Raw genomic sequence first — 26,325 nt, forward strand, 5'->3', positions numbered from 1 at the left:
TATGAATGGCAGCGTTTATTGTTCGACGTCCTCATCCACGGCAGTAGGAACTTTGTGACTCCCGACTCGGGCTAAAGTGTGATTTAAACTTCTCGGTGTAACATCCAGCCGGTAAGAGTGCTCGTTTTTAAGAAAGTCAGACGACGGCGAGTGTGAAGTTTGGCGTGTTTTGTCGCCTTTCAACGACTTTTTCTCCTCGGTGAGCTGCGGTGTGTTGATGTCAGCTGGGATTTAAATGGTTAACCCCCTTTCGCACGGCACAGCGAACTTATTTGCATTTAAAAGCCCCAGGGAACTTCCATTGACTCTCTTGTTCTTTGGATTGCAAAATTTGAGCTGCCTGGCCCCCCAAGAAGTAAGTTATTTCAGTATTATTCGTCACTAGGGACTGAAATAACCGTTATCTTTTGGGCATGCATGTGCTTGTTGTCTGGCAAGTTTTGACGTGCCCTAACTTGTTAAAAATGTTGTATGAAAAGTTCCTTTATAACAGTCATTTCAAGCGAGAACATTGATTACATCTGATACACTCTTCTGGTTGTTCATGTCTGCCGTTATCGCGATAATGCAGCAAATCAAGGTGATAAAAAAGCTTCCACCTCAAAATTGAAAGATTTTTGTTCAGTAAGTATATATCGCCGAATGTGAGATTGTTTCAAAGTGTAATTACTATCCGAGTTTTATGTATGATACACCAAGCGTTTTTATTGGAAAGACTCAATAGAGACTAAAATTAGCGATTTTCCAAAGGGACTTTGTTTTACTGTCTTGCATGTACTCAATTAGGATAAATGATTATATTTCCAAATGTGAGACAAAGTCTTTCCTGTGCTATCTGAATTTGATGTTTTCCCTAACGCCTTGAGTTGCAGATTGACTGCATCCAACTATTGTAAAATAAATATTGAGAAACTTCTAAAGAGAAATTTCCATTAATTGTGTATAGTTACGACGCATTTGAAGTTTTCATTAAAAAAAACAAGAAGAAGGCAAAATTAGACTAAAATTGGCATTTTTCTGAATGGACTTTATTGCATACTTGATTGCACCCCACCAAGATCTAGTAGGACTTATGCGGCATAAGTCGTATAAGTTATGCCAAATGTCAAAGAAAGCCCTGCTGGCCCATTTGTATTAATCTTTTACAAGACACAACTCACACAAGTAGATTTTGTCATTAGATGATGGAATGGAAGCTTAACTCATTCACTGCCATAAATTCATTAAAAAAAATGTTTTAAAAATTAGGGGCGACAGACAATTACATTTTTCAATTGTAATTACTCGTATGACTTTACTAGTTAACTCACGATTAATCACAAATTTGATATCTGTTCTAAATGTACATTGAAAAAAATATATAGGTTTTCATACTCTTGTTAACAAAAGTGGGATTTTTTTTTAAACTAATAGAAATAGTTTAAATGAATTTTCGACGTTTATAGCCGTCAATGGCAGTGAATGAATAAAAAGAAAAGAAAAGATTATTAAAAATTTGGGGCGTCAGGTGATTAAAATTTGAATCGTAATGAATCTCATGACTTCACTAGTTAACTCATGATTAATCACAAATTTCATATCTGTTCTAAATGTACTTTTCATAATCTTGTTAGAAATAGTTCAAATGAATTTTTGACGTTTTTAGCCGTCAATGGCAGTGAATGAGTTAAGTTGACCGCTTTCCAAATGGACTTCCTTTCAGGTCTCGACGGCTTGACTGGACCAGGGCAAGTTGGGTCCGTGTGAGGTTGCGTTCAGCCAGGCTGGGGAAGGAGATGGAGGATCCCAACGTGCCTCAGTTTGGATCCTTGAAGGATGAAGTGCACTACTGGAAGGAGCAGGCTGCCAAGCACCAGCAGAGGTTTGTTTTTCATGCTAAAAGCCTTTTTTTCCCTCAAGGATGTTGACATTGTGGCAAGGAAATATCTTCTTATCTCAAATCACAAATATGAGTTGATTTTACGTTCTGGTTCATGAAAGCAAATTTCTCACATGGTCTCCACAAACATCTCAGGCATTTTTCAGATGAACATTACAGACCAGATAAAGGACATTTATTGGTTTTTGCTGGTCACACCAAATGAAAAAAAAAAAAAATCTCGTGTGCTCATGTTAGTATTTCATGCGAGATCGCTTGCGTGTTGCCACAGGGTTGAAGGCGAATTTAGGGAAAATAAGCAACATTTTCCCATTCATTAGATGGAAACCAACGTGCAAGTCCTTACATAATTCTCAGTTTAATGAGTAAAGCCCAAGTGAGATCTCCTGTTCTGTGTGTTTTCAGAGAAGAGGAGGCCCAGGAGGAGCTGCAGGAGTTCCAGCAGATGAGTCGCGACTACGAGGCCGAGTTGGAAGCGGAGCTCAAAGTATACGAGACGAGGAACCGTGAGCTGCTCGCCGCCAACAACCGCCTGCGAATGGACCTGGAAAACTACAAGGTAACCAAACAAGCAGGACGGGGGAAATTTGTGATATGGAAGGAGAGATCCAATGTAATTTACAGTTTGAAATAACAACAAATTAGCATAGCTGTTGCGGTAATTCTAAACCTTCAAACAACGCATGGAGCTGCAACACATAAAAAGCGTAGGATATTCGAACAATATACTCTCTGGCAGCAGTGTTTTTTTCTTTCCTTATTGCTGAGTGTGTTCTTTTCTATGCATGACAAGAATTAAAAGTTAGCTGCGTCCTCCAGGCGGAAATGCCACGAGACCCAAGCGGACGGAATGTTCTGTGACTTGTCGCGTTTGTACAAAGAACACAAACCGGGCATGAATGCTTCTTCTGTACATCTGATATTTAACCGAGGGGGGTCATTTATTAAATGCTCACTGGCTAAAACATTAGACACACTGATTTGTGTTGTGAAGAATCCATTTTAGGTCATTTACTTTTTCTGTTTTTAAATCGTTTTGGCTATCTGGAATATGCCAGGGGATTTTAAAAAAAAAACATTCTATAATTGCTCTGCGGCATAAATAGTAAAAAAATGGCACAAAACACACCCATGGCTAATTGATAATACAATTTTGGATGCCACATTTTTGTTTCATAATTCCCTTAGTCTTCTGTTTTTTTGTTATTTCTCTGCTTTTTTTTGCTTACGGACAGAGTTGTGTGACAATGTGCAAAATGTACTCGGTTACATTTACTTAAAGGTGTATTCAAGGATTTTCTCAAAAAGTAGAGGCAAACGTCCGTTTTTGTCAATTTTTTTTAAAAAGTGCGCATGCGGAAGACCATCCTACCAGCTCTCCTGCTCGTCCGGGGGAAACGCCGACACTGTAAAAATGGGGAGTGACATTTACTTGAAAAAGCCTAGTAAAGGTTGATGCACTCAGAAATTCTAAGTAAATTTTGCAAAGAATTTACCTAGAATTTCTGATGTGAAAAAACTTGCCAGCTCCTCTTCATCTTCATCTTCATCAGCCTCTGCAGCCGGCCTCACGTCAGAGACGGATGTCCTTTCTCAGCCATTTTCAAAATATGCGGTGAAATCGGTGGAGCTCCAACGATGAATGGCTGAATCTGAAGCTCAGCGGCTACATGCTACAAACACTCAAAGTGCGCATGCACAGCTAAGAACGAGCACACACAATGTCGTTACGGCAGATTGATCGACAGGATCGAGAACCAATCATTAAGATGATCCGCGACAAAACATCCTTGAATGCTCCTTTAATTCCCAGTAATCATTTGAATAAGTTTGTATTTTTATGAATGAATTATTGATTGCACAAGATACTTCTCGCAGCCAGGCAGATACATGACCACATACGTTTTCCACTACCTAGAAGCTAACTTTTCAAAGGAATTACTCATTTGGATAAAACAGTCAAAAGCAACAGAGGAAGGAACGGCGATGCGCATCGAGCTTATTGTGGAAACAAAAAAGCTCATTCAAGACAACTTCTTGTGGCAGAATTTTCCTTTATTTATGTTTCATAAAAATTCTGTTTATTATCATTTCAATTAAAGTGATATTGTTGGGGAAATTGAATTTGCACATTTGTATTTTACGTCTTTGTTTAGTTGACGGTTATGTTTTTTTGTAGGGATGGCCCGGTTGGCTATCGAGTCTCATTTCCTCAATAGATTTGATTTCGATTCACAAGAGTTCAGTTCATTCAGTTCGATTCGATTTGTATTTTTCCCCCAGTTCGATTCACTTCAATTCAATCCGATATGGATTAATTATGGCACATAAATTCTTCTTAAATGTCAAGGACATGATAAAAACTCCACAAATATTAAATTTTGTAATGGCAGTAACTGGTCAAATTATTTAGTTTATTATTGAAAGTAACGTTGTAATCACGTAAGTGTTACACAAACAATGACATCAGCACGGATGAGATGCAAATATTTTCATAATCTAATTCAATAATTGCAAATATAAATTTAAAATAATCTGAAATGTCTTAAAGTGCAATAAATCAGGTCTTTCATAAATGTAACAAAATACTTTTAAATTCATGTGAACAGTAAATTTCAAGGAAACTGGAAGATACAAAAAAATGTGGCCTGTAAAATTCTATTTTCTTAAGAATTTATGGGAAAAAAGAGATATATAAAATAATCCATTCATGGTTTTATGAAACGATGTTGGGCTTGAAAAGGAAAACCAATTCGATATTGATATTTGATTTATTTATTTTTAAGCCAGCCCTATCTTTTTGATTAAAATAATTTAGAATTTACTCACCAGTTGCTTAGTACTAGAGTAGTTTTTCCACTGAATACTTTTAAGTAATTATTTGGAGGACAACTTGTTGGGTCACATTATTCAATTTGTAACAAAACTATTACTTGAGCGCCATTTATGGCTACTCTACCCATCTCAGCTTATGGATGAACAAACTAAAATCAGCCAAAAGTTGCACAACCATACCACTTGATTTTCATTCTTTCCCCATGTTGAAAAACAAAACAAAAACCATTTTATCGTTTGGCCAACAAATGGCGATTGTTTGTCCCATTCAAAGCATTCAGCAAAACTTCAGCCCTTTTCCCACTGCTTTCGTTTTCTGCAATGGTGGCTCGATAATTAACTGATAAGATTGTGTGTAACGATTGTTGCATAACTTTGACGTGTGTGTCCTTATCTTGAAATGTAATTAATATTTAGTATATGCTGCGGGCTGAAATAGTTTTATAAGACTGATTTTGTGGTTAATGTCAACTGAGGGTGGATAATAAAAGGACCTCCTAAGGGAAAATTCTACTTAAATGTCCATTTTTGTACACGGTAAATCCAAAATTATTCCTTTTGATCAGCTGATGCATGTTGGGTTTTATTGCTGGATACACACATGCGCGCACACACAGTCGCACAATCGCACACAGAGGGGGTGATTTGAGGGAAGGAGAATCAGCAGGAAGCAGTTGTTGATGCCATCGGCCATGTCTGTTCTTCCATATGACTCGTCCTCTTCAGTCATATCATGAATAACGGCGGCGTTTGAATATTGGCGTCCATTGTGGTTGCATCAGCATGATTAAAACAGCCCGAGGACATTAATTTCACACTATTCGTGAAATCTGGCTCCATCTACCACATCATTCTACTGTGTGAAAGGTACCAACATGGAATGGCAGGCACAAAGATGATGAATTTCCCAGCTTCAGAATTGGGACGGGTGGCTTTAGTTGTGAAAGTAGCATTTTCATGTTGATTCCCTTTTACTGCCCATCAAAGCTGGCTTTTCCTCCTCAAGATGCTAGTCTGTGTGAAAGGTATTGATATGGAATGGCAGGGACGAACATAACCCTCAAATTTCCCAGCTTTAGAGGTGGAATGGTGGCTTTAGTTCCATTATGAAGGTAGAGGGTTCACATGGGTTTTAGTTACAGTGTGTTAGTTTAGGTTAAATTCATACAGGATTATTTTTTCCCCTTTCACACTTCCAATCAAGGCGGCTGTCTTTTTACTGACTATCTCAGCCTCTGTCTCGCCCTCTCTCTTCTGTGTCTTTGGGTTGTGTAAAAAGTACTGACAGAATAGCAGGGACAAAGATGACTGTCATGTGGCGCCTCGTTTTTGTATGTTTGCACACAAGCAATGTTCACATAGCCCCCCCACTCCCCCTTCACACTGTCTATCTAAGCAGTCTTGATTTTCCTGTGAAATTGGACCGTGTAAACGGTACTGACATGGAATGGTACGGGCAAAAATAGCTGAGGAATTTCCTTGCTGTATTTGTGAAAGTAGCGTTCATACTGATTCGAAACCCCTCCACACTGTGCTTATCGCTGGAGAGTGTGAAAGGTACCGACCAACACAGGATGGCAAAGACGAACATGACCTGCAAACTTCTTGGCTTCAGAGCTGGAACGTTTGCTTTAGTAACCAACTTTGTATCACTTCGCTTGTCTTTCTGGCACGTTGACAACCTTCATATGGATTTTTACCCCTTTCACACTTACCATTTTAAGTTGCTGTTTTCTCCTTGTTGCTGGTTTGTGTGAAAGAATCTCAGGGACAAGTGGCAAATAGAGGTGGAACAGTGGCTTGAGTGTGAACTTGATTTGTGGGTCTGACAAAGAATAATGTCATTTCATGCCGTTCCCTTCCTCCGTCCGTCCCCTCCAGGAGAAGTACGGCACGCAGCACTCTGAGGCGTGTCGCCAGATGACGACGCTGGAGGGCGAGCTGGCCGAGACGACGTCCATCCGAGACCACCTGCACAAGTACGTCAGGGAACTGGAACAGGCCAACGACGACCTGGAGAGAGCCAAGAGGTGAGCGGGGGGGAATATGACCTTTGCGAAAGGAATAGTATTAGTTCACGGCTAAAATCTTTAGCACTGCCAGAGGATGGCGTCTTAGTTTTTGTCTTTGCGTTTCAGGGCGACCATCATGTCGCTGGAAGACTTTGAGCTGCGTATGAATCAGGCCATCGAGAGGAACGCCTTCCTGGAGAGCGAGCTGGACGACAAGGAGAACCTTCTGGAGTCTGTGCAGAGGCTCAAGGACGAGGCCAGAGGTCACGCCTCATTCATTCATTCATTCATTGACGGTGGCATTTAAACCCCAATTAAAAAATTTAACAATATTTAAAGCCTAATTATACATGAAGCATGCACATACATATACAGTAAGCATGAATTAAATGTCTATTGCATTTAAAAAAAAAGTTAGTTATTAAATAAAATCATTTTAAATTATTCTTTTTCAAGATTTTTGTAAATTGCTTATTAGAACAAATGGAAGTCATTTATTTATTTTTACATATTTTGTCGAAGAAAATGCTTCCCCCCGCCCCCCAACTAAGAAAAGGCATATTAGAAAGCTGATTTCTTTGCAAGCTTAATATAACAAGAATAAGATCGTTTCTCAAGAGTAGTCCCCCCCCCCCAAAAAAAAAAAAAATTATATTTTGTAGGGAAAAAAATTAATTGTCTCTAGAAAAATAGCACGGTTTTGCTAGTTGAAAAAAAAGCTTATCGCATGAAAAGTGTTTTTGTTTTTTAAGTGGAGAAAAGGTGCGATATTAAATTTTCTAATTTAAATATTGCCATGGTCCCAAAAACGTATTTATAGTTTTTTCATTTATGTTTTTTTATTTTTATGCTAGAGCATACAGAAGGCTTTGATGCAGCCCCTGACCTGAAGAGGACTATATTACAAAAAACGGCCAGCAGGCCGCAGCAGAGTCAAATAGATCAATCAGGGCCATGTTGAAAACTAGCTCTTTTTTTCCCATTGTTTTCAATAGGTTTGTGAATAATGATGAAACTTAGCTATATTCTAATGCTAATTGCTGCAAAATGGAAACTTAGAAATATACTTTTTTTTCCTGATGAAAGAAGAGACTATAATCTTTCTTTTGGTAAGTTCCATGTTTTTATAGCAATAGAACACAATATTCTGTGGGCCTTGCAAAATCAGTCAAAATCCAGTAAAACAGCCGGGAGCAGAGGGGGTTGCTTCAGTGAAAATGGCTGGGAGTGAATGCGTTAAACAAAATGTTTTTTCTTGTAGAATGAAATGAGAATTGTTGAAGGACAAAGCGTAATTTTCAACAAATTCTTTATTTTGTGTTGATGAACGTGTTGCAGACCTGCGACAGGAGCTGGCTGTACAGCAGAAGCAGCAAACACACACAACCAGCATCCCCTCAGAGCCTTCGTCGTCATCATCATCATCATCTTCGGCCCCTACGCCCACCACAGCCACCGTCCCCACGCCGGCCCTCACACATCCAGACAAAATGTCTGCCACCACGCCTATTCGAGTGCCCGCCACCAAAGCCCAAATGCCGTCCGTCAATACGGGTCAGTCCAAACGCATCGCACGACTCAAAACCATTTAAACCTCATTCAAATCTTAACTACCGCACTCCTATGAGGGGCGCTCTGAATAACTCAACCACACATTTCAACGAAAAGAGAACGAGCATTTTGATGCGTTTTTTTTTTTACTAGAGCGACTTATAAATACTGTAATTATAAATTCAAAATTAAAATTAAAATGATTTAAGGTTTGATTGAAAAGAGATTCACGTCTTAGTTCAAATATGAATGTTTTTTTATTATTATAATATATCATGTATAATGATATTCGTGTTATGTTTTGTCATCAGGCGAGGTTAGCACATCAGGGAGTCCTCTCACGACATCCGCCAGGATTTCGGCGCTCAACATTGTCGGTGAACTGCTCAGGAAAGTTGGGGTGAGAACTTTTGCATTTTGCTGGCTGGCTGATTGGCAGTCAAGGGTCTGGGTTCGAATCTCAGCTCCAAAACAAACTGCAACGGAAGCGTCCTTCATCGTAAGAACTTAGAGGACCACTTTTAGCACCGTACAAGTTTAACCTGGATCTAATTATAAGAGGGCGACCACATGACCTCAGTTGTTGTTCGGAGCCTTTTTAGTACGAGGACGTAAAAGTCACAACATTTCAACGTGGCCACAGTCCTTTGCAGCATGCCGTCAAATTTGTTGTCGTGTGCCGGTAGAATCTGGAGTCCAAGCTGGCGTCGTGTCGCGAGTACGTCCACGAGCAGCCGGCCGGCCGCAGACTCCCAACCGGGAATATCCCCGACGTGCCGCCTGCCAACGGACTCTACCACAAAGGGTACGTAAGATGGTCGCTCTCGTTGCCATGATGATGCTTGTCACCTGTTTGTAACTTTTGTTCACCGTTTTGTGCAGGCTGGTCAAGAGGTTGGACTTTGGAGCGGGAGCCAAATTGCTACTGTGAAATGCGAGTGAAATTTCCTGGTGTGGCCACGTGTTTTTTAATTGGCCGTCGGCACTCGCACTTGAACTTTTTTTCTTTTTCTTTTTTTTGTGCGACACTGTTTGCGCTACTGTTGCAGACCAGAGGAAAAGTGACATTTTGTTTTTGTCACGTTTAAAATTTTGTACAAAAATGATTATTGGACATAGACTGGTGGGGTGGGGTGGAATAAATGGCAAGATAATTGTTTTTATTTTTTGTGCATTAATTTGTTCTTCAAGTAAACAAGATAATTTACGCCTCTTTATTTGACCAAATTTCAAGAAACAATTGCTTCATTATTTGGAAATACCTCAATACAGTGGTACCTCGGAGTTTGAACATAATTCCGAATTGTTCAACCTCCGAAACTTTTTTTCACATAGGAAATAGTGTAAATGCAATTAATCCATTCCCAAGCTCCAAAACCAGAAAATTCCTATTTTAATTTCTATTTATGTTTTTTACATTTACAGTACAGTACAGTATTTAAACAATAAAAATACCTTACCTGTTGTGGATGATAAATGCTATGTTAATGTTAGCTTTAGTTCAGTGCTGTTAGACTGCTAAGCGTTCCTTGCGTGCGTTGTTTAACGTCAGGCACGTTGTTGAACAGCTAAGGGGGGTCCTCCTGCCAGTATTTACAGAAGTAGTAACAGTAGTTAAAACGGCGCGATAATCTCCTTCCTAATTCCATTGTGGTTCGTAGCACTGTATGTTTTTCTTTGCTGCCACTGGCACTGTTGTCTTTCTTTGGGCTCATGGCGAAGAAAATTGTCGTGGAAAAATCAAAATGCACTGGCGAGTATGGAGCACCTCCGGGAGTATTGACGATCTGACTGTAAATGAGCAGTGCATCGTCTCAACTATCGTAACTTGAGCATTCGGCATTGCTCGGCTTCACTCGGCTACCCGTTTTCAAGGTACGTTCGGCTTAGCTTGCTTTGCTTGGATGTTCGAACTCCGAAAATGAGTTCAAACTCCGAGGCATTTTTTACTCCCGATTTTTTGGTTGAAGTTCGAATTGTACGAGTTCTGAGACGTTCAAACTCCAAGGTTCCACTGTATTACTTTTTTTCCCCAAGAGTATCGGTAGTCTTTTTTTTTTTTTGTCTTGAAAATTACATATTTTTATAGAAAAAATATATATTTAAAAAATAACACGAAAATGGCAATATACTGGAAAAAGGCTCACAATATAAGAATGAAGTCCCATTTTCAAGGAAAAATTGCATTTCTTTTTAATAAATACACAAAATATAAGAATCAAGGCATAGTTTTTCCAATATCTTGATTCCCTCCCGCCCCCATAGACTTAAAAAAAGTTTTTTAGGATAAGTCTATTCTTCTATAATTTTTTTTGTAGAAAAATATTTTGGGGGGGTTTTGCAGAAAAATGGCGTAGTAAAAATCTATAGAATTAAGTCAGATTTTTTTTTTAAGAATACCGTAGATTACATATTTTTCGAGAAAAGATACCTATTTTTTCTCCAGATTTTAGTACCCAGATAAAAAGGCATATTGAAAGAAATATTACATATTTTTCTTTGAGGAAAAAAAAGTGCAATATTACAATTTTTTCCAAGAATTGTCCGATTTCTTTAAGGCAAATAGTGTTGCATTACAAGAGTGATAAATTACTTCACCTTGGAAAGTAACAACATTGTTGTTTTCTTATCCCATGTGGTCCGAATACACCTTCAACATGTTAAACTGTAATACGAGTCCAAAAAAGCACTTTTTTTCTAGTTCTGTTGCCTCCAACACCATGTGGCCGTTTGTGGTACTGCACTTAGAACTGTCTTCCGTCATAGTATTCATAACTCGTTTGTTACACAAACATGGCTGAAATGTTGTAGGAAATGTTGAAGCTCTCTTAAGATTTGTCACTTTGCTTGACCAGCTCAGCACTAGCTCTTTATATTTTCAATAAAGAATTATTTAGATTTTCTACTATGCATTCTCATTTGTACGTTTTAAGCCCTTTTACAAACTAAAACTCAACAAAAGAGAAAGATACAAATAGAGGAGGGTTCAAATGTACTTTAATGGCTATCAATGTTTGATTCCAAACGTTCCAACACGTGTTTAGCAAGTGCACAATTCTCAAAAGCCACGTGTCAAGAAAAATTTCAAATGTGTTTGTTGAAAAGCACACGTGAGCAAAGCTCGTGTTTACATGGCAAACTTAAGTGTTTTCGGTGCAAATGATAAAATTTAAGTGTCAAAATATAACTTTTTGTTAGTTTTTACCAAATATACTGTATGCTAGGGGTAACATTTTTGATAATTTTTTTTTTCCACATTTGGCACACACTTAACTTTTGAAGTCAAGTAAGCTTTGTGGCCTAACTACTTTTTTTGTGTTGAGAAATATATTATTTTTGTAACAATGTACAGTATAATGCTATTTGAGAAAAAAAATTGTGCCAAAATGTACTTTTTTTTTTTTGGTCATCAAACATTTCCCTGTACCAATATTGCACTTTTGTGGCCAAATATGGCAAATATAAACATTGGACAACAATAGCATTTTGGGAAACAAGATAGAATATTTTGTTGCCGAACTATAACACTTTGTGGTGAAATATGGCAATTTTGTGACCAAATATTAAAATTTTGTAGCCAAGTATAACATTCTTGTGGTGAACAAATACATATAAATCTATATACTGTAATTATAACTTATTTTGTTGCACTATTTGCTGCTATTCATGTTTTGAGCGTTTCACAGATTATTTGCATGCCAAAGCAACAGGTGGCGCTCTAACTTGTGGCAATTACTCGTCTTGGGGGCATTCGAGGAGCTCCTCTTCGGAGGCCGCAGGTGGGGAGCTTCGTGCGGCGGGAGACAGCAAGAGAGCTTTCTCCTCCTCCTCCTCCTCCTCGTCTTCCTCGGGGATGTCCACCGAGTTCTCCACGATGGTGCTCCTGCTGCGGCCGACACTTCCTCCTGTCAGCGCCCCCAAGCTCCTCATGGTACCTCCGCCAAGGCCGCCGCTGCCGAGGCTGCTGCCGCCACTACTACGAGGGCTTGGGCTGCTGAAACTGGCCTCGCCGCCACGCCTGTCTCAGACAAACAGGAGGAGGAGGAGGAGGAGGAGGAGGAGGAAGGTTGAGATGGAGAGTAACAAGCAGGAGGTTTGGAGTACCATTACAGCAGCACCCGGCCCTGATGGTCTGCCGAGTGAGTTCTATGTGTATTTGCAGAAAAATTAACTCCTGTTCTAGCTACTTTATTTACAGACTCTCTTGCCAGAGGTGATCTTCCCAGTAGTCTGAATCAAGCATGTATAACACTTTTTGCACACACCAAAAAACCTCAAGAGTGTGGGTCCTATAGGCCAATCTCGCTTCTAAATTCTGACTTCAAAATATTGGCAACATTTCTGGCTAATCGACTGGAAAGAGTTCTGCCTAGTAGTATTGCCTTTGAGCAGACTGGTTTTGTTAAGAACAGACGCTCCTTTGTTGGTGTCCGCCGTCCCTTTCATATATTATACACACCCAGCCAGGCTGATTCTGAATGCCTTCCCTCTATGGATGCGGAGAAGGCATTCGATAGAGTGGAATGGGATTACCTGTTTGAGGCCTTGTGACATCATTTTCTGTCCTGGGTGAAATTACTCTACGCCTGTCTAACTGCTATGGCGCTTTCTAATAATCATTATTCAAAAGCTTTCCATCTACAACGCGGAACTCATCAGGGCTGTCCCCTCAGCCCTCTCCTCTTTGTGTTAGCTATCGAGCCCCCAGTCCTTTAAAAATTCCAACATCTAGAAAATATTACATTTTTGTAATACAGCGTTCCCTCGCTGTAACTCGGTTCACTTTTCCCAACCTCGCTGTTTTGCAGATTTTTTGGGGTGGCAATTTTTCATGCATTTTTTTTTTTCCAGTAATGCACCTATTTTATAAAATTTAGGAAGGTTTGAACATTGAGAACGTTTAAACAAGAGAGAAATGTGAGAAAATGTAAACGTCTCGATGAGAAAAGTGTATAAACTGTGTGGTGAGATTTTTTTTTTTTTTTTAAAAGAGCTTTAAAACATTTATAATAAATGTAAAACATAAAGCTATCTACTTTGCGGATTTCATCTATTGCGGGCATTTTTTGGAACCTAACCCCAGCGGAATACAAGGGAACACTACATCTTTTCCAGATTTCTATTTAGAAATGCTAGAATTCTAGAAAATATGCAACATTATAAAAATATGACTGTTTTATGTCTTGGAAAAATATTTTCAGTTCACTTTAAAAAATATATAATTTTACAGAGAATATACATGTAATATGAAATGCAACTTTTTCCCCCAGAATATTAAAAAAATATATATATATTAAACTTTGAATATACTTTTAATAGGACTTCGCCATGTGTGCTTGCTTTTCTTTTCTTGTCTTTTTTTTGGGTGGGGGTGGGGGGGGGTGCTTGCTTTTCCATCACACTTTTTCGGGGCCGTGCTGTTAAAATAGAACTGCTTTTCAGAACCTCTTCCTGGGTGGAGATGGGTTGTTCTAGAAAATTGTTATGGAAAAGTCACTTACATGACTTCAAAGGGATATTAAAAAGTTAATATATTGTCCAGAATTAATTTCATTTGATTTCATGTACAATTAATACCTTTAAAAATAAAAATTTCCACTTGCTGTTGACTGAAGATGACATCACCTGTGCTGAGGAAGTAGCACAGGTGATGTCATCTTCAGTGGACGGCAAGTGGCAGAAAATTAGTTTTTAAAGGTATTAATTGTTCATGAAAAGTAATGAAGTAATCACATTAATTATGGACAAAATATTAACTTTTTACTGCTGAAAATGGCTCAATGAGTCAAGTATCCCTTTAAAAAATGAAAATATACAACTTTTCCATCCAACATCCGACTTTTTTTGCACACAATTTACAACTTTCTGTAAATGAACCTTTTTTTTCTAAACAATGTACAACTTTTCCCAACTTGTGAAAAAAAATGACTTAAAAATATTGCATTACAATTGGTTTATAGAAAATAACTTAAACAAATTATTTAATTTTGTAGAAGTATGACTTTTTTGAAAATATATAACATTAATAGTAAATAAAAATTTATTCTTAAATAAAAATATGTTCTTTTGTCAATAATTTTTTTAATTTAATTTTCAGATTTTTGTCCACAAAACTTTATTAATCTTGACAAGATAACAATTTTTTTCCCAGAAATATACAACTTACACGACTTAACGGTATATACACTTACTTATTTTATGTATAGAAAAAAAGTAAGAATAACAGCATTGGCAAAGACTTCCTGCAAGATGTTGATGGTAAAAGTTGTCTTTTCTTATCCTACGTGCCTTTAATTTTCTTTTCTTTTCTACGCGTGCTGTTGCCGTGCGTCACCTGAGTTTACTCTTGAGCGCCGCCACCTCCCTGCCGAGGACGTCGTTGGCCTCCGCCGCCTCGTCCAGCTCCCTCTGCAGCTTCCTGCGGGCTGCGGCCATGCGTTGCGCTTCCTCCTCCGCCTCCTCCAGCTGATGTTTCAGCTGCTTCACGCGCACGTTGCTCTTCTCGGCCTGCGCGCGTCACAAACGACGACATCATCGTGTCAGTGACCGCCACACCCGTGTTGCGTTCGGGGCCCGTGCCGTGTCACCTGATCTTTAAACTGCTGCGCTTGCTTCCTCTCATCTTCCATCTGTGTGCTCAAGTCCTTCAGCTTCTTCTCCTTCTGACGCAAGTTCTTGGCGGTGGCCTGACGCTCCCTACAATCATAATCTTCATCGTCATAACCGTGCCATCAATTTCCCAGCGCGTGCCATCATCTCATGCTCTTTTGACCTGCTCTCCGCCTCTATCTGCTCCTCCATCTCCCTCAGTTTATTCTCCAGGGCGCCGACGGACGATTTGAGTTTGGATCGGCCCTGGCCTTCCATCTCCTGAACTTTGGCCTTCAGCTCTCGGTTCTGCTTGTCCAGCTGCTGCCTGGCCGCCTCCTTGGCCTGCGACGACGCTCGCTCTGACATCAGCTCGGTGCTGAGCTGCTCCACCTGCGCGCACAAGGTACTAGGTAACTAGGAAACTTGGAAAGTCGCTTTTTTTCCTAGAAAAAAAAAATCTTTATAAATACGTTTATAATATTTTTTTCCCCCTAGGTTTTCATACTCTTGTTAACAAAAGTGCAAATAAATGTTAAACTAATATAAATAGTTCAAATTAATTTTTGACGTCTATAGCCGTCAATGGCAGTGAATGAGTTAAAAATGATTTTATGTGTTTTTTTATGCTAGAGCATACATAAGGCTTTGATACAGCTTCTGACAAAAAGAGGTCGCTTAAAGCTAGTAGTAGTAGTAGTAGTTATTACAAAAAACGGCCAGCAGGTGGCAGCAGAGTATAAGAGATCAACCAGGGCCATGTTCCAAACAAGGTGATTTACCCACAGTTCTAAACAGATTTGTGAATAATCATGGAACTTAGCTATATGCTAATGATAATTGCTAGAAAACGGAAACAGATACAAATATACTTTTTTTCCTGAAGAAAGAAGAGACTCTAATCTTTCTTTTGGTAGGTGGTTTTTGTTTGTTTGTTTTTATAGCAATAGGACGCAATATTCTGTGGGCCTTGCAAAATCTGTCAAAATCCAGTATTGCCACTGGCAAAATGGTTGCCCCCTGAGATGGATAAAAACGCAATATTAACCAGAATACCATATTTAGACTAACGGGGCTGCATAGAACATATTATTGTTGACTTGCCCTGTAAACAATTTTTACGCTTGACTAGTCAAGTCTTGGCCAATACCAGCTCTTTTTAAGCAAACAACAAAAACAGGAAGTGGAAACCTACCAAATCAAAACACAACACAACAAACATCCAAATCAGTGTCCTTGTTTCACGCAAAGCTTATCTCTTGATCCCATGAAGGTCGACGTTACCTGCTGCTGGCTCTTCCTCAGACGCTCGTTGAGGTTCATCGTGTTGGTCTGCTCCTCCTCCAGTTCTTCCTCCAAATGGCTGATCTTGGCGTCCAGGCGGCGTTTCTCATCAGACAGCATGGTCCTGGAATGGATGTCTCGAGGGTTGGTGCGTTCAAGAACGTACATCCCACAGATTTTTGGATGTTGCCTAAACTAAATAACCGAAACATTTGTCACGACTTAAAAAGTGGAAGTGAGGTGCGCTCACTTTCCGGAGGAGTTACTGGCAAGCTCCTCAGCCAGCTCATCTCTCTCCGCTTCCGCCTGCTTTCGAGCTCGCTCGGCTGCCGCCAGCATCTAAACGACAAGTTCAATAAAAATGCTTGATTTGACTTGAACAGTTTGTACGTTTTTAATCTGATAATACATCCGTCGTACCTCATGTAGCTGCACCACGTCGGCCTCCGTGACTTTAGATTTGCGCTCCGTCTCCCTGGCCGAGGCGAGGACCTCCTTCTGGGCCGCGCGAGAGTCCTCCAGCTCCCGTTGGAGATCCTTCACCTGGCCCTGAGGGTGGGGAAGAAAGACGTCGACGCGGTTAGCCGAGGTGCAAGCCAGGTGAGGAACCTGACGAGAATGTTGGGCAAACTGGCCTGGATCTTGCGCAGCTGCTTGAGCGCCTCGTCGCGGCCCCTGTTAGTGGCCTCCAGCTGGTCCTCCATGTCCTTCAGTTCGCCTTCCAGCTTCTTCTTGACGGCCGAGCCCTGAGCGCGCTGCTTCTTCTCCTCTTCCAGCTCTGACTCCAGCTCGCGCACCTGACAATAAAATCGCAATTTGAATTGATTGTTTTCCCCCACAATACACAATTTCCAATTTCTGGTTTATTTTTCATAAATATCATCTTTATAACTATCAACATATTGAATGAATCCACCTGCTTGAGGAGCTGCTTCCTCTTCTCCTCGCCGGTCTCGTCACGGGCCTGCAGGTCCCTCTCGTGCTGGGCTTTGAGAGCCTGGCTGTTGACCTCCAGACGCAGCTTGGCGTCGTCGGCCACCTGCAGCTCGTCCTCCAGTTCCTCCATGTGCGCTTTCATCTCCTCCACCATGGCCTCGAGGCCGCGCTTGGCCTTCTCCAAATCATGGACCTGAAGGCGGAGAGTATCTGCGTCAATCCTCCCAAAATGTCGTTCTAGAATTTGTGGCCTTGTGGTGACTTACGCTACGTCCCACGTCGTCCTTGGAGCTGATGAGGTCCTCCATCTCAGCTCGGAGGCTTTTGGTGGTCTTTTCCGCATCCTCCAGAGCATCCCGATTCTCCTCCAGCGCTCTGGACAGAGCCAGCACTTTGGTCTCCTTCTCCCTCGCCTCCGCCTCGGCTCGATCTCGCTCTTCGGCAAACTTGCTGGACACCGCTCGCTCCTCGGCCAGCATCTAAAGAACATGCGCCACAGAGGAGATGTCGAGTTAAATAATACAGGATGGAATGTTGGGATGGACGAGGTCAGCGGTAAGGTGGTTCCAGGTTATGGAGAGGTATTCAAAGTCTCTTATGGTATCAAATATTGAAGACCATTTGTTAAGAATCCAGAATCCGTTAATAAAAGCAGGGCTTTGGCAAGTTAAGTAGTTCCCACTTGATCTCCAAGCCCGCGATGTCGCCACAAGCTCACCTGGTCAAACTTCTTCTGCTTCTTTTCCAGGTTGGAGACGAGCTGCCTCTGTCCGTCCAGGTCCATGAGGACATCCTCCAGCTCCTGCTGCATTCTGCTGCGGCTCTTGTCCAGCTTGTCATAGGCAGAGGCCTTCTCCTCGTATTCGTTGTTGGCCGCCTCCAGGTCTCGCAGTAGACGCTTCTTGCCTTCCTCCAGCAGCTCCACTGAGCCCACGGCCTCGTCCAGCTTCTTTTTGCAGTCAGACAGCTGATGATGGAGAGTAGAGGCGGTCAGATGGCGTAAGTCAAGTCATGCAATGTTGTTCAGTCACAGCATATTCACATTCAGTATCTGTACTTGCGTAAATGATCTTTGGTGAGACTTTTATGCATGAGTTTCCTGACCTGCATGTTGAGGCTCGACACCTGCTTCTCCAAGACCCGCTTGACCTCGCTTTCCTCCTCCAGTTGCTCCGTCAAATTGATCCGGTCTTCCTCCATCTGCCGCAGACGTCCTGCCACGTTCAGCTTTTGACGCGTCTCCTCGGCCAGTAGCTCCTGCAGGGTCATCACCACCACCACAAAAAATAAAAAAGTTGGACTCAACAACACCAACCAACCAAACCCACCAGTCTGTGAGCTCATGTGCTAGGTGGCTTTGTTTTATTTAGTTTTATTTACAGTAGCAATATCCATTTTTCTTACAGAAAAACATAGAGAAGCTGGCTGCCTGTTAGCTTATACGCATTAGTTCATTTGTATTTGGTTAAAATGAAATTGTTTTGTAAAAAAAAGAAGAATAAAAGCAACAAACTTTTATTATATTACGTTAAGGTACATTTTACAATTTAAACAGTGCTAACTTAGCTATGCTTTAGCTGCCTTTTTGTTTTCCTTTATATATTTACAAATAAGCAACATTGCATATCAAGTGATAAGCTAGCTGTCTTTAGCTAGCTTTAGGAAAAGGGTCATTTAGTTTTATTTATTTTGAAATACTCCCAACAAAAATAAAGTAAGTGATGAGTTATTAACATTGTTTTTTAGTTTTAATTTATATTTTAGCCGTTTTGGATTTAGTTGACTCAGTGTAGGCTCAATGAATTGTATTCTTGTCTGTGTTACTTTCATGAGGAAGGGCAACGAGTTCAAACATTCATTCGCTATCTCTAAATGGGAGGGCCGGTCTCTACTGGTCGGAAGGGAGTCAGGCTTATTGTTATTGTATTTTTTCTAATCTGATTTATACCCATGGGAACAGATTCTCTTGTATTCATTCAGTTGTAACCAGGTGTGTTGTGGGCTGATGGGAGGAGACTTCTAGTCTCCCACTTTTCTGAATAAGTATTGATGCCCCACGGAGGAGAGACAGACAACCTGATAGAACACGGCTTCAGTGTCATCAGCTTTTTGTCCTCAGAAGCTTCTGTTAATTATTTACCTTTGCAAAGGGACTTCTTCACCAGGATCTCACCATTCAGTTAATTGAACATGCAAAGAGTACAATACTTAATATTGATATACTCTAACATAAGCTAAGTTACTTTTTTAAGTAAACCAAAGGACTTTGTTATAACTAAAAGAGAGAGAGAGAGAGAGAGAGAGAGAAGCCTGCTAGATAGCTTGTGTAAGCTAGCTTAAATTATTTTCGGTCTTTTATTTACAATTAATTTACAATGAAGATACACTGTCTTGTTGCTGTGATAACTTGCCTATTAGCTTACATCTTAGCTAGCTTTTAGTTCATCTAGTCCTATGCATTTTCAGATACACTACATTTTGTCATAGCTAAACATGCTGCTTTTTAGCCTATGAGCTATTCATTTTTTAATTTATTTTCAATATGCCACACTGTACTACATTTAACATGAGTGTCATTCACCTGAGTGTCTTGTAGCTGCGAAGACAGCCCGCAAATATCTTTACTCAGCTTGATGTTCTTTCCCTCAGCTTCATTCAGAAGACTGCCCATGTTCTCTAGCTCCACCTTGAAAGACCACAACACAAGAGGAAAGAAAGTGTTCGCTTTTTTCCGCTTCAGTAAAGTCTTTGCAATTCACAAACTCATCTACTTGCAAAGTTTTCTGTAGAACATAACTCCATTACGGTTTGGTCCCAAACCCACAATGAATAGCAATAGTGAGGGTTGACTGTCTAGCCATCTATTTGGACATACGGTCATCTTGGAGACTTTCTCCCCGAGTTCGTTCCTCTGCTTCTCGCTCTCATTGAAGCGAGCGTTGACGTCGTTCAGCTGAGCGTCCACTTTTTTCTTCTTGTGCTCTACGTCCTGCTTGGCGGCAGCCAAGGAGCGCAAGTCGGCAGTCAGGTCTGAAGACTCCTTCTCCAGGGCCTGCTTGGATTTCTCCAGACCTGCTCGGACCTGACGGGAGCCCATTTCACACCATTAATGACGTGCATAAACATCTAGATTTGGTTTGTGTGGCAGGTGTTTACTCTCTTGGCCTGTTCCAGCTGCTCGGAGAGTTCCTCCACCGCCTGGCCATGCTTCTGCCTCAGGTCCTGGATTTGAGCCTCGTGACTGCGGCCCTCCTCCTCAATGGCCTTCTTCAGCATGGCCACCTCCTGCTCACGCTTTGCCCTGGTAAACATGCCAAAAACTGGTGAACACATGGCTGAGGCTTGAAAAAAGCCAGAGGTTTAAAGTGCGTTATACACTGGACAAACTCAGAATACACCCAAAGAAATATGGTATACTAGTCCAGAATATACCAACAGAATATCATAAACTAGCCCTGAATATTATGTAACCGAGGTTATAAACTGATTAATATGAGAAATCTCCTTAACCCAAACCCTGGCGTATAATGTAGACAAACCCAAACTATATTAAAGTGAATACAGTAGACTAGACCAGATTATACAAACCCAGAATATACATTTAACTTTGATAGGGTATAAACTGGATTATCTTGCACGCCATGGACCGGAGACTGACCTTAGCTCCTGCTGTGCTGCAGTGGTGTCCAGGCTGTCCTCCAGCTCTGAGCGCAAAGCGTTGAGCTCCTCCCCAAGGTCCCGCTTGGCCGCTTCCACCTTGGCCCGGGCCGACCTCTCGGCCTCCAGGTCCTCCTGGAGCTCGGACAGCAGGGTCTCCAGCTCCCGAACCTTCTTCACTGCCAGGCCACGCTGGTTGGTCTCCTCGTCCAAACTGTGCAAGACCACAACATTTGTCTCGGATCTTCAGGTAAGACGAACTGTATTTTAGCACAAGGCTTGGCAATTTTTGGGGGTCCAAGGATGCCATTTTTCCAAGGACCCGCTCATAATTTTAACGCCAAATAAACATACAGTAACTATCATTTGTTCTCTAAAATGCCACAGGAATTAATAAATTGCCTATTTTCCAGGTAAAAAAAACTTGTAGAAAAAAAGAAGTTAATTAATTCACTCGCAGCCATTTTCACTGAAGCAACCCCCTTTGCTCCCGGCTGTTTTACTGGATTTTGGCTGATTTTGCAAGGCCCACAGAATATTGTGTTCTATTGCTATAAAAACATGGAACCTACCAAAAGAAAGTTTAGAGTTTCTTCTTTCATCAGCACAAAAAAATATATTTGTATCTATTTCCGTTTTGCAGCAATTAGCATTAAAATATAGCTAAGTTTCATCATTATTCACAAATCTGTTTAAAACACTGGGGAAAGGAGCTTTTATGCAACATGGCCCTGGTTGATCTCTTATACTCTGCTGTCACCTGCTGGACGTTTTTTGCTATTGCTTCAAGCGTTATCTTCAGGTCAGAGACTGCATCAAAGCCTTCTGTATACTCTAGCATTAAAAACACGTATAAATAAGTTTTTGGGACCATGGCAATATTTAAAATAGAAAGTTTTTATATGTTTTTGTGAGCAAATTAGTTAAAATGTTATAAGAATATTTTTTTCTTTTTTGATAGATAAAAACAAGAACAGATCTTTTCCTAATGAAACTGTCATTTCATATCTTATATGTAATCTTATGTTGTAATGTTACTAATAAATGAATATTTTTTTGAGAGAATACTGTAAAGTGGGATTTTCTTTCAAGATATATAAGAACAGACATTTTGTTTAGATAAAAAGTCAGAATCTTAAAATAATACAATTGTAACGTGCTGATATTAAAGTTGAGGTTTGACAATGGAATAAAGTCATACTTTAACGAGTAATTGGAAAAAAAACACTGTATTTTTCTGAAAAATACTTCTCTCTCTCTTTCTCTCTCTCTTCTAATAATAATAATAATAATAATAACAATAATAATAATAATAAGACCATCCAGTAATTCCCCATTATTCTTGTGGGATTTCACTAATTGATGCAACCCCCTTCAAATGTTTATGATTGCCTATCTAGCTCCACCAGCCCTGTCGCTCACTTCAACATAGTTCCATAGTGCTAAGATGCGACAAGATGGTCCCAAAGCACTACTTTTATATTAGACGGGGCTTTGGCCTAAGCACCAAAAACGATAGTAGTTAGCTTGTCAGTTGTAATCAAAGGCGAAGTTTAATAATTTTGCGGACTCCCAATTACTGACATACCGGGCCTGCGTGACCTGCAGCTCGTCTTCTTTGGCGGCCAGCTGCGCTCGGAGCTCGGCTAGTTGCGCCTGGAGGTCGGCCAGCTGCTCGTGGAGCTCGGCCAGCTCGGCTTCCAACTTCCTCTTGGCCTTCTCTATGTCCAGGCGACCCTTTTCCTCCTTCTTGTAACGCACTGGCCACCAGAGAAGAAGGACACATTTGAACACGGTCGTTGGAGAAAAATCTTCAATTCTGGTGACTGACCCTCCAAGTCAGAGATCATGGACTCGTGCTTGGCCTTCAGCTTGGTTAAATTCTTGGACTTCTCTTCCTCCTCGGCCAGGTTGGAGTTTAAATCCGCCATCCGTTCCTCCAGAAGCTTTCTCTCCTAGAAAGACCATTTAAAAAAAATAAAATAAAATGTGCATAGCAATGGTCACACAAAAGGCCTCGTACCTTCTGCAGTTTGTTGTTCTGGTCCTCTATGAGTAGCACGTCCTCCTCCAGTTTTTTCACCTTTCCCTCCACGGCAACTTTCTCGAGCTGCAGCTTCTGATGAACATCTTCTTCTTCCGCCAAGTGGGCCTCCATATTCTGCATTAAAAAAGAACTCAAAAAGCTCTTCAATGCTAAAACTTCAGAAGGTTTAATTACAATTATTTGATTAAATATTGTCCAATATATTACATACAAAATCAATACGATATATCATAAGTAAGTAAATAGTACCGGTATGTAAATAATACAAGAAATGAAAAAAAGAACACATATTTAATAAATATAACTACATAGCATTATTTTGATATTATATAACTATAATACACAAATACATTCAAAAATAACATACAATAAAACAAAATAAAATGACCAAAATGCACAATACAAGTGAAAACACAAAAACACAAAAAATTGGAATAAATAAAAACATTTAAAAATAGTCACTATGAAATGACAAATAAAATAAAAATCTATTTACGAATATTAAATAAAAAAAATTCAAATGTATTTCAATATTTTTGACTTGGTGGGTATACATTACCATTATTATCAACATAAAAACAACCAAATTACTTGGTTAGCCCGCCCCCACCCACCCACTTCTCAGTCACTTGTTGCTAGGCAGGATTCATCGAGTGCAATTGAAAATGCCCGATAGGCCAATTATGTCTTATTTTAATCACTTTCTGTATTAAATATAAAATACACTCAAAAGAGAATTATTCAACCAATTTAAGATTACAAATTGAATTGTGTATTCAAGGATCTTTTGTCGCTGCATCTTGCGGGTGGATCATCGTAACGATTGGTTCTCGGTCCCATCAATCTGCCGTAACGGTGTCGTGCGTGCTCGTTCCGAGCTGCTCATGCGCACTACATGTGTTTGTAGCATGTAGCCACTGAGCTTTGGATTCAGCCATTCATCATTGTAGCTCCACCGATCTCACCGCATGCTTTGAAAATGGCTGAGAGCCGCGAGAGGACATCCGTCTATGAAGTGAGTGTCTGCAGAGACTGATGAAGATGAAGACGAGCTTGCACGTTCCTGACATTTACTTGAAAAAATCTAGTAAAGTTTTCCTCCTTGTAAAATTTTCATCAACTTTACTAGGATTTTTCAAGTACATATCACTCCCCATCTTTAGAGTGTAGTCGTTTCCCCAAGTAAGCCCTGGATGCAGAGTGCAGTTCGAGGCTGGACTTAAACGTTTGACTCCGCCCACACGCCTCAAACGGCCTTCTTCTTTCATTCTTTGTTGTTAAACTATTGCCCTGGCGGCTTTGTGTGCCATTTTATGACATCACGCTTACAGTGTTGTTTGAACACTTTGTAGAACAGCGAAAATTAAAAACTGACCGAAACCCAATTATTAACCTCAACTGTCTAGGGATGCTGGAGACATTTAGTACTGCACTTCCGCCTCTTCCTCAAACCGTTTAGTTAGCTCCGCCCCGGCTGACTAAGGCTTGAGTGTTTGTAATTTTCGATGCTCCATAATGTGTTTTAAAAAATAACTTTACGCCATAAAACGGCACTTCATTAAATCTGCAAATTTTGTTTAAAAAAATGTGTTTAAACCATTTTGTAAAATCCGTGTGGGCGGAGTCAAACGTTTAATTCCACCCTGTGTGGCGGCACGCCTCGAATTGCACTCTGCATCCATGGCTACTAGGTTTCCCCCGGACGAACAGGAGAGCTGGTAGGATGGTCTGGCTTCTACTTTTTGAGAAGATCATTGAATACACCTTTAAGTTTAATTAATTATGAGTTCATTAAACTTAATATATTCACTTGCATAAATGTATCCAAAGTGAATATAATAAGTTTAATGATAATTCATTCAATTTAACATTCACTTTGGATTAACTTAATTCAATCGTGTGTTACCAATTGAAGCAAAGTTTTTAAGTTGGTCATCAATTCAATTTGTAATCTTAAATTGGTTCAACAGTTCTCTTTTTAGAGTGTACTTGCTGTAATGGGTACTGATATGCAATGCATGTGCGTAATAACCAACCTGCAGCTGCAGCTCCATGTCCTTCTTCTCCTGCTGCAGGGAGGCACCGCGCTCCTCCTCCTCCTCCAGCCGGGCCTCCATCTCATGCAGGACCTCCTCCAGCTCCTGCTTCTTGGCTTCCACGCGCACCCTCATCTCCTCGGCCTCGGCATACAGCTCCGTCTCGGCATGGAGTTTGCTCTCCAGCTGGGCTCGTTCCTCCATCAGCTGCGCACCAAAATCGCACTCATACTTAGATCAGGATTGTTTTTTTAGAAGGTCTGCAAAGGTTCATACCTGCGTGTGTTTCTGGGTGATGTCCTTGAGTTCCGCCTCCTTCTTAACCACCGCTTCCTTTGCCGTCTTGAGTTCCTCGTCCTTCTGGCCCATTTCTTCCTCTTGGCGGGTGACCTGCAGCAGGGGCTTCACCTGGAGGAGAGCGCCAATAATCGTCAAAAATCGAGAGGCAACACCATTCATTGTCTGCCCCAAACAACTTTTTGTAATATTGTTGGCCACAACTTCGGCCCCAGAGCAAATTAGCCAATCACAGCACAGAACAGTTGAGGTCCCAGATGAATACAGTTTCAGAAAAAAATCTCTGCAGCAGTCTGCAAAGTCATTCAAAGCTATCAAAAATCAACAAGTGCACCTTTTGTCTGCGCCCAGGTAAGAAGTGGACTGGATGTTATCTGCCAAACGCTGTAATTTTATTCTGTTAGCTTGTTCATAGAAATGCCATGCTAAGCTAAAGAGGCTAACTACGAATGTCACATTTGCGGCCATAATAGGAATCCACAGGCAGAGTCTGCTCCACGGTAAGCAACATACTCATATTGTCTGGCAACTACAGTAACGCTGTTGTTAGTTTGCTAATCAAAATTCTCAAGTTCAACTAAAGGCTATGTGCTCCGGGTTGCAACATATTTAGTTATATGACTCAACAGGCACCCCATTTTGTCTACAATGGAGTAAGAAAGAAATGCACTTGTATTATGTGTACAAAATAATGCTATATTGCTATTAACTCCTTAACAAATATGATAAAAAACATTATGCTACTGTTAGATTATTAACATTGTTTTTCTGTTTCAATTTATATTTTTCAAAGTGTTTTTGATATTAGTTAGAGATGTTACAACTGTTCCCCATATGTTAGTTAATCTGTAGTCTTTTGTTCTTATCCTAAGGAAGTAAGGTTTCTGAGTCCATTCAAATCAGGGTTGTAGGGAACTGCATATCAAAGGGCGTTCATAAATATCCCCGGAGCCAGGTTTACCCCCATCTTAAGTAGAAAACAGGAATTGAAGTAAGATAAAAATGAGAGGTGTCTGACCAAATGGCCGTCTGCCGTGAATCCCTGGTGCCAGGAGGCGCTGGGGGCAAATGGTTTACCCCCAACTGGAGTGAGATAACCTAATTGTATTTCACTCTGCTGACAGGATGAATGGGGGGTGTCTAGACTCGAAGACTATTGTCTTTGCAGGAAGAGAGGGGGAGGGAACTGTTTTTGTATAAATG

At 40.5% G+C, this 26,325-nt stretch overlaps 2 protein-coding genes across 4 annotated transcripts in view; one reads left to right on the forward strand and one right to left on the reverse strand.

Annotated features, from left to right (window-relative positions):
• LOC147181628 (nuclear distribution protein nudE homolog 1-like) lies at window positions 1-11,576 on the forward strand. 2 transcript variants are annotated; one of them, XM_086090914.1, is made up of 9 exons: window positions 1-111; window positions 1,703-1,861; window positions 2,285-2,438; window positions 6,596-6,744; window positions 6,853-6,989; window positions 8,065-8,280; window positions 8,589-8,677; window positions 8,964-9,082; window positions 9,160-11,576. In XM_086090914.1, exons 2-9 carry the CDS (start codon window positions 1,776-1,778, stop codon window positions 9,206-9,208), a joined length of 999 nt encoding a protein of 332 aa, XP_085947040.1. In that variant the 5' UTR covers window positions 1-111; window positions 1,703-1,775; the 3' UTR covers window positions 9,209-11,576. The 2 variants fall into 2 exon arrangements, with proteins under 2 accessions (XP_085947040.1, XP_085947048.1); XM_086090922.1 differs by having other exon boundaries at window positions 9-355.
• Window positions 11,258-26,325, reverse strand: part of LOC147181629 (myosin-14-like) — a 27,635-nt gene continuing 12,567 nt past the window's right edge. For both annotated transcript variants that reach the window (XM_086090893.1, XM_086090904.1), the window contains 21 exons: window positions 25,102-25,233; window positions 24,826-25,032; window positions 22,766-22,903; window positions 22,574-22,697; window positions 22,331-22,502; window positions 20,744-20,956; window positions 20,242-20,386; window positions 19,961-20,167; window positions 19,667-19,771; window positions 18,190-18,342; window positions 17,804-18,052; window positions 17,352-17,564; window positions 17,066-17,278; window positions 16,785-16,946; window positions 16,570-16,698; window positions 16,400-16,488; window positions 16,150-16,273; window positions 15,050-15,258; window positions 14,865-14,973; window positions 14,612-14,784; window positions 11,258-12,295 (listed from right to left, as the gene is read on the reverse strand). In XM_086090893.1, coding sequence (XP_085947019.1) covers window positions 12,010-12,295; window positions 14,612-14,784; window positions 14,865-14,973; window positions 15,050-15,258; window positions 16,150-16,273; window positions 16,400-16,488; window positions 16,570-16,698; window positions 16,785-16,946; window positions 17,066-17,278; window positions 17,352-17,564; window positions 17,804-18,052; window positions 18,190-18,342; window positions 19,667-19,771; window positions 19,961-20,167; window positions 20,242-20,386; window positions 20,744-20,956; window positions 22,331-22,502; window positions 22,574-22,697; window positions 22,766-22,903; window positions 24,826-25,032; window positions 25,102-25,233 — 3,552 coding nt within the window. In that variant the 3' untranslated portion in view covers window positions 11,258-12,009. The remainder of the gene's footprint in view (window positions 12,296-14,611; window positions 14,785-14,864; window positions 14,974-15,049; window positions 15,259-16,149; window positions 16,274-16,399; window positions 16,489-16,569; window positions 16,699-16,784; window positions 16,947-17,065; window positions 17,279-17,351; window positions 17,565-17,803; window positions 18,053-18,189; window positions 18,343-19,666; window positions 19,772-19,960; window positions 20,168-20,241; window positions 20,387-20,743; window positions 20,957-22,330; window positions 22,503-22,573; window positions 22,698-22,765; window positions 22,904-24,825; window positions 25,033-25,101; window positions 25,234-26,325) is intronic.

This window comes from Leptonotus elevatus, chromosome 1, assembly GCF_054856555.1.
Source record: "Leptonotus elevatus isolate MCC_2025b chromosome 1, RoL_Lele_1.0, whole genome shotgun sequence".
Classification (NCBI taxonomy): domain Eukaryota; kingdom Metazoa; phylum Chordata; class Actinopteri; order Syngnathiformes; family Syngnathidae; genus Leptonotus; species Leptonotus elevatus.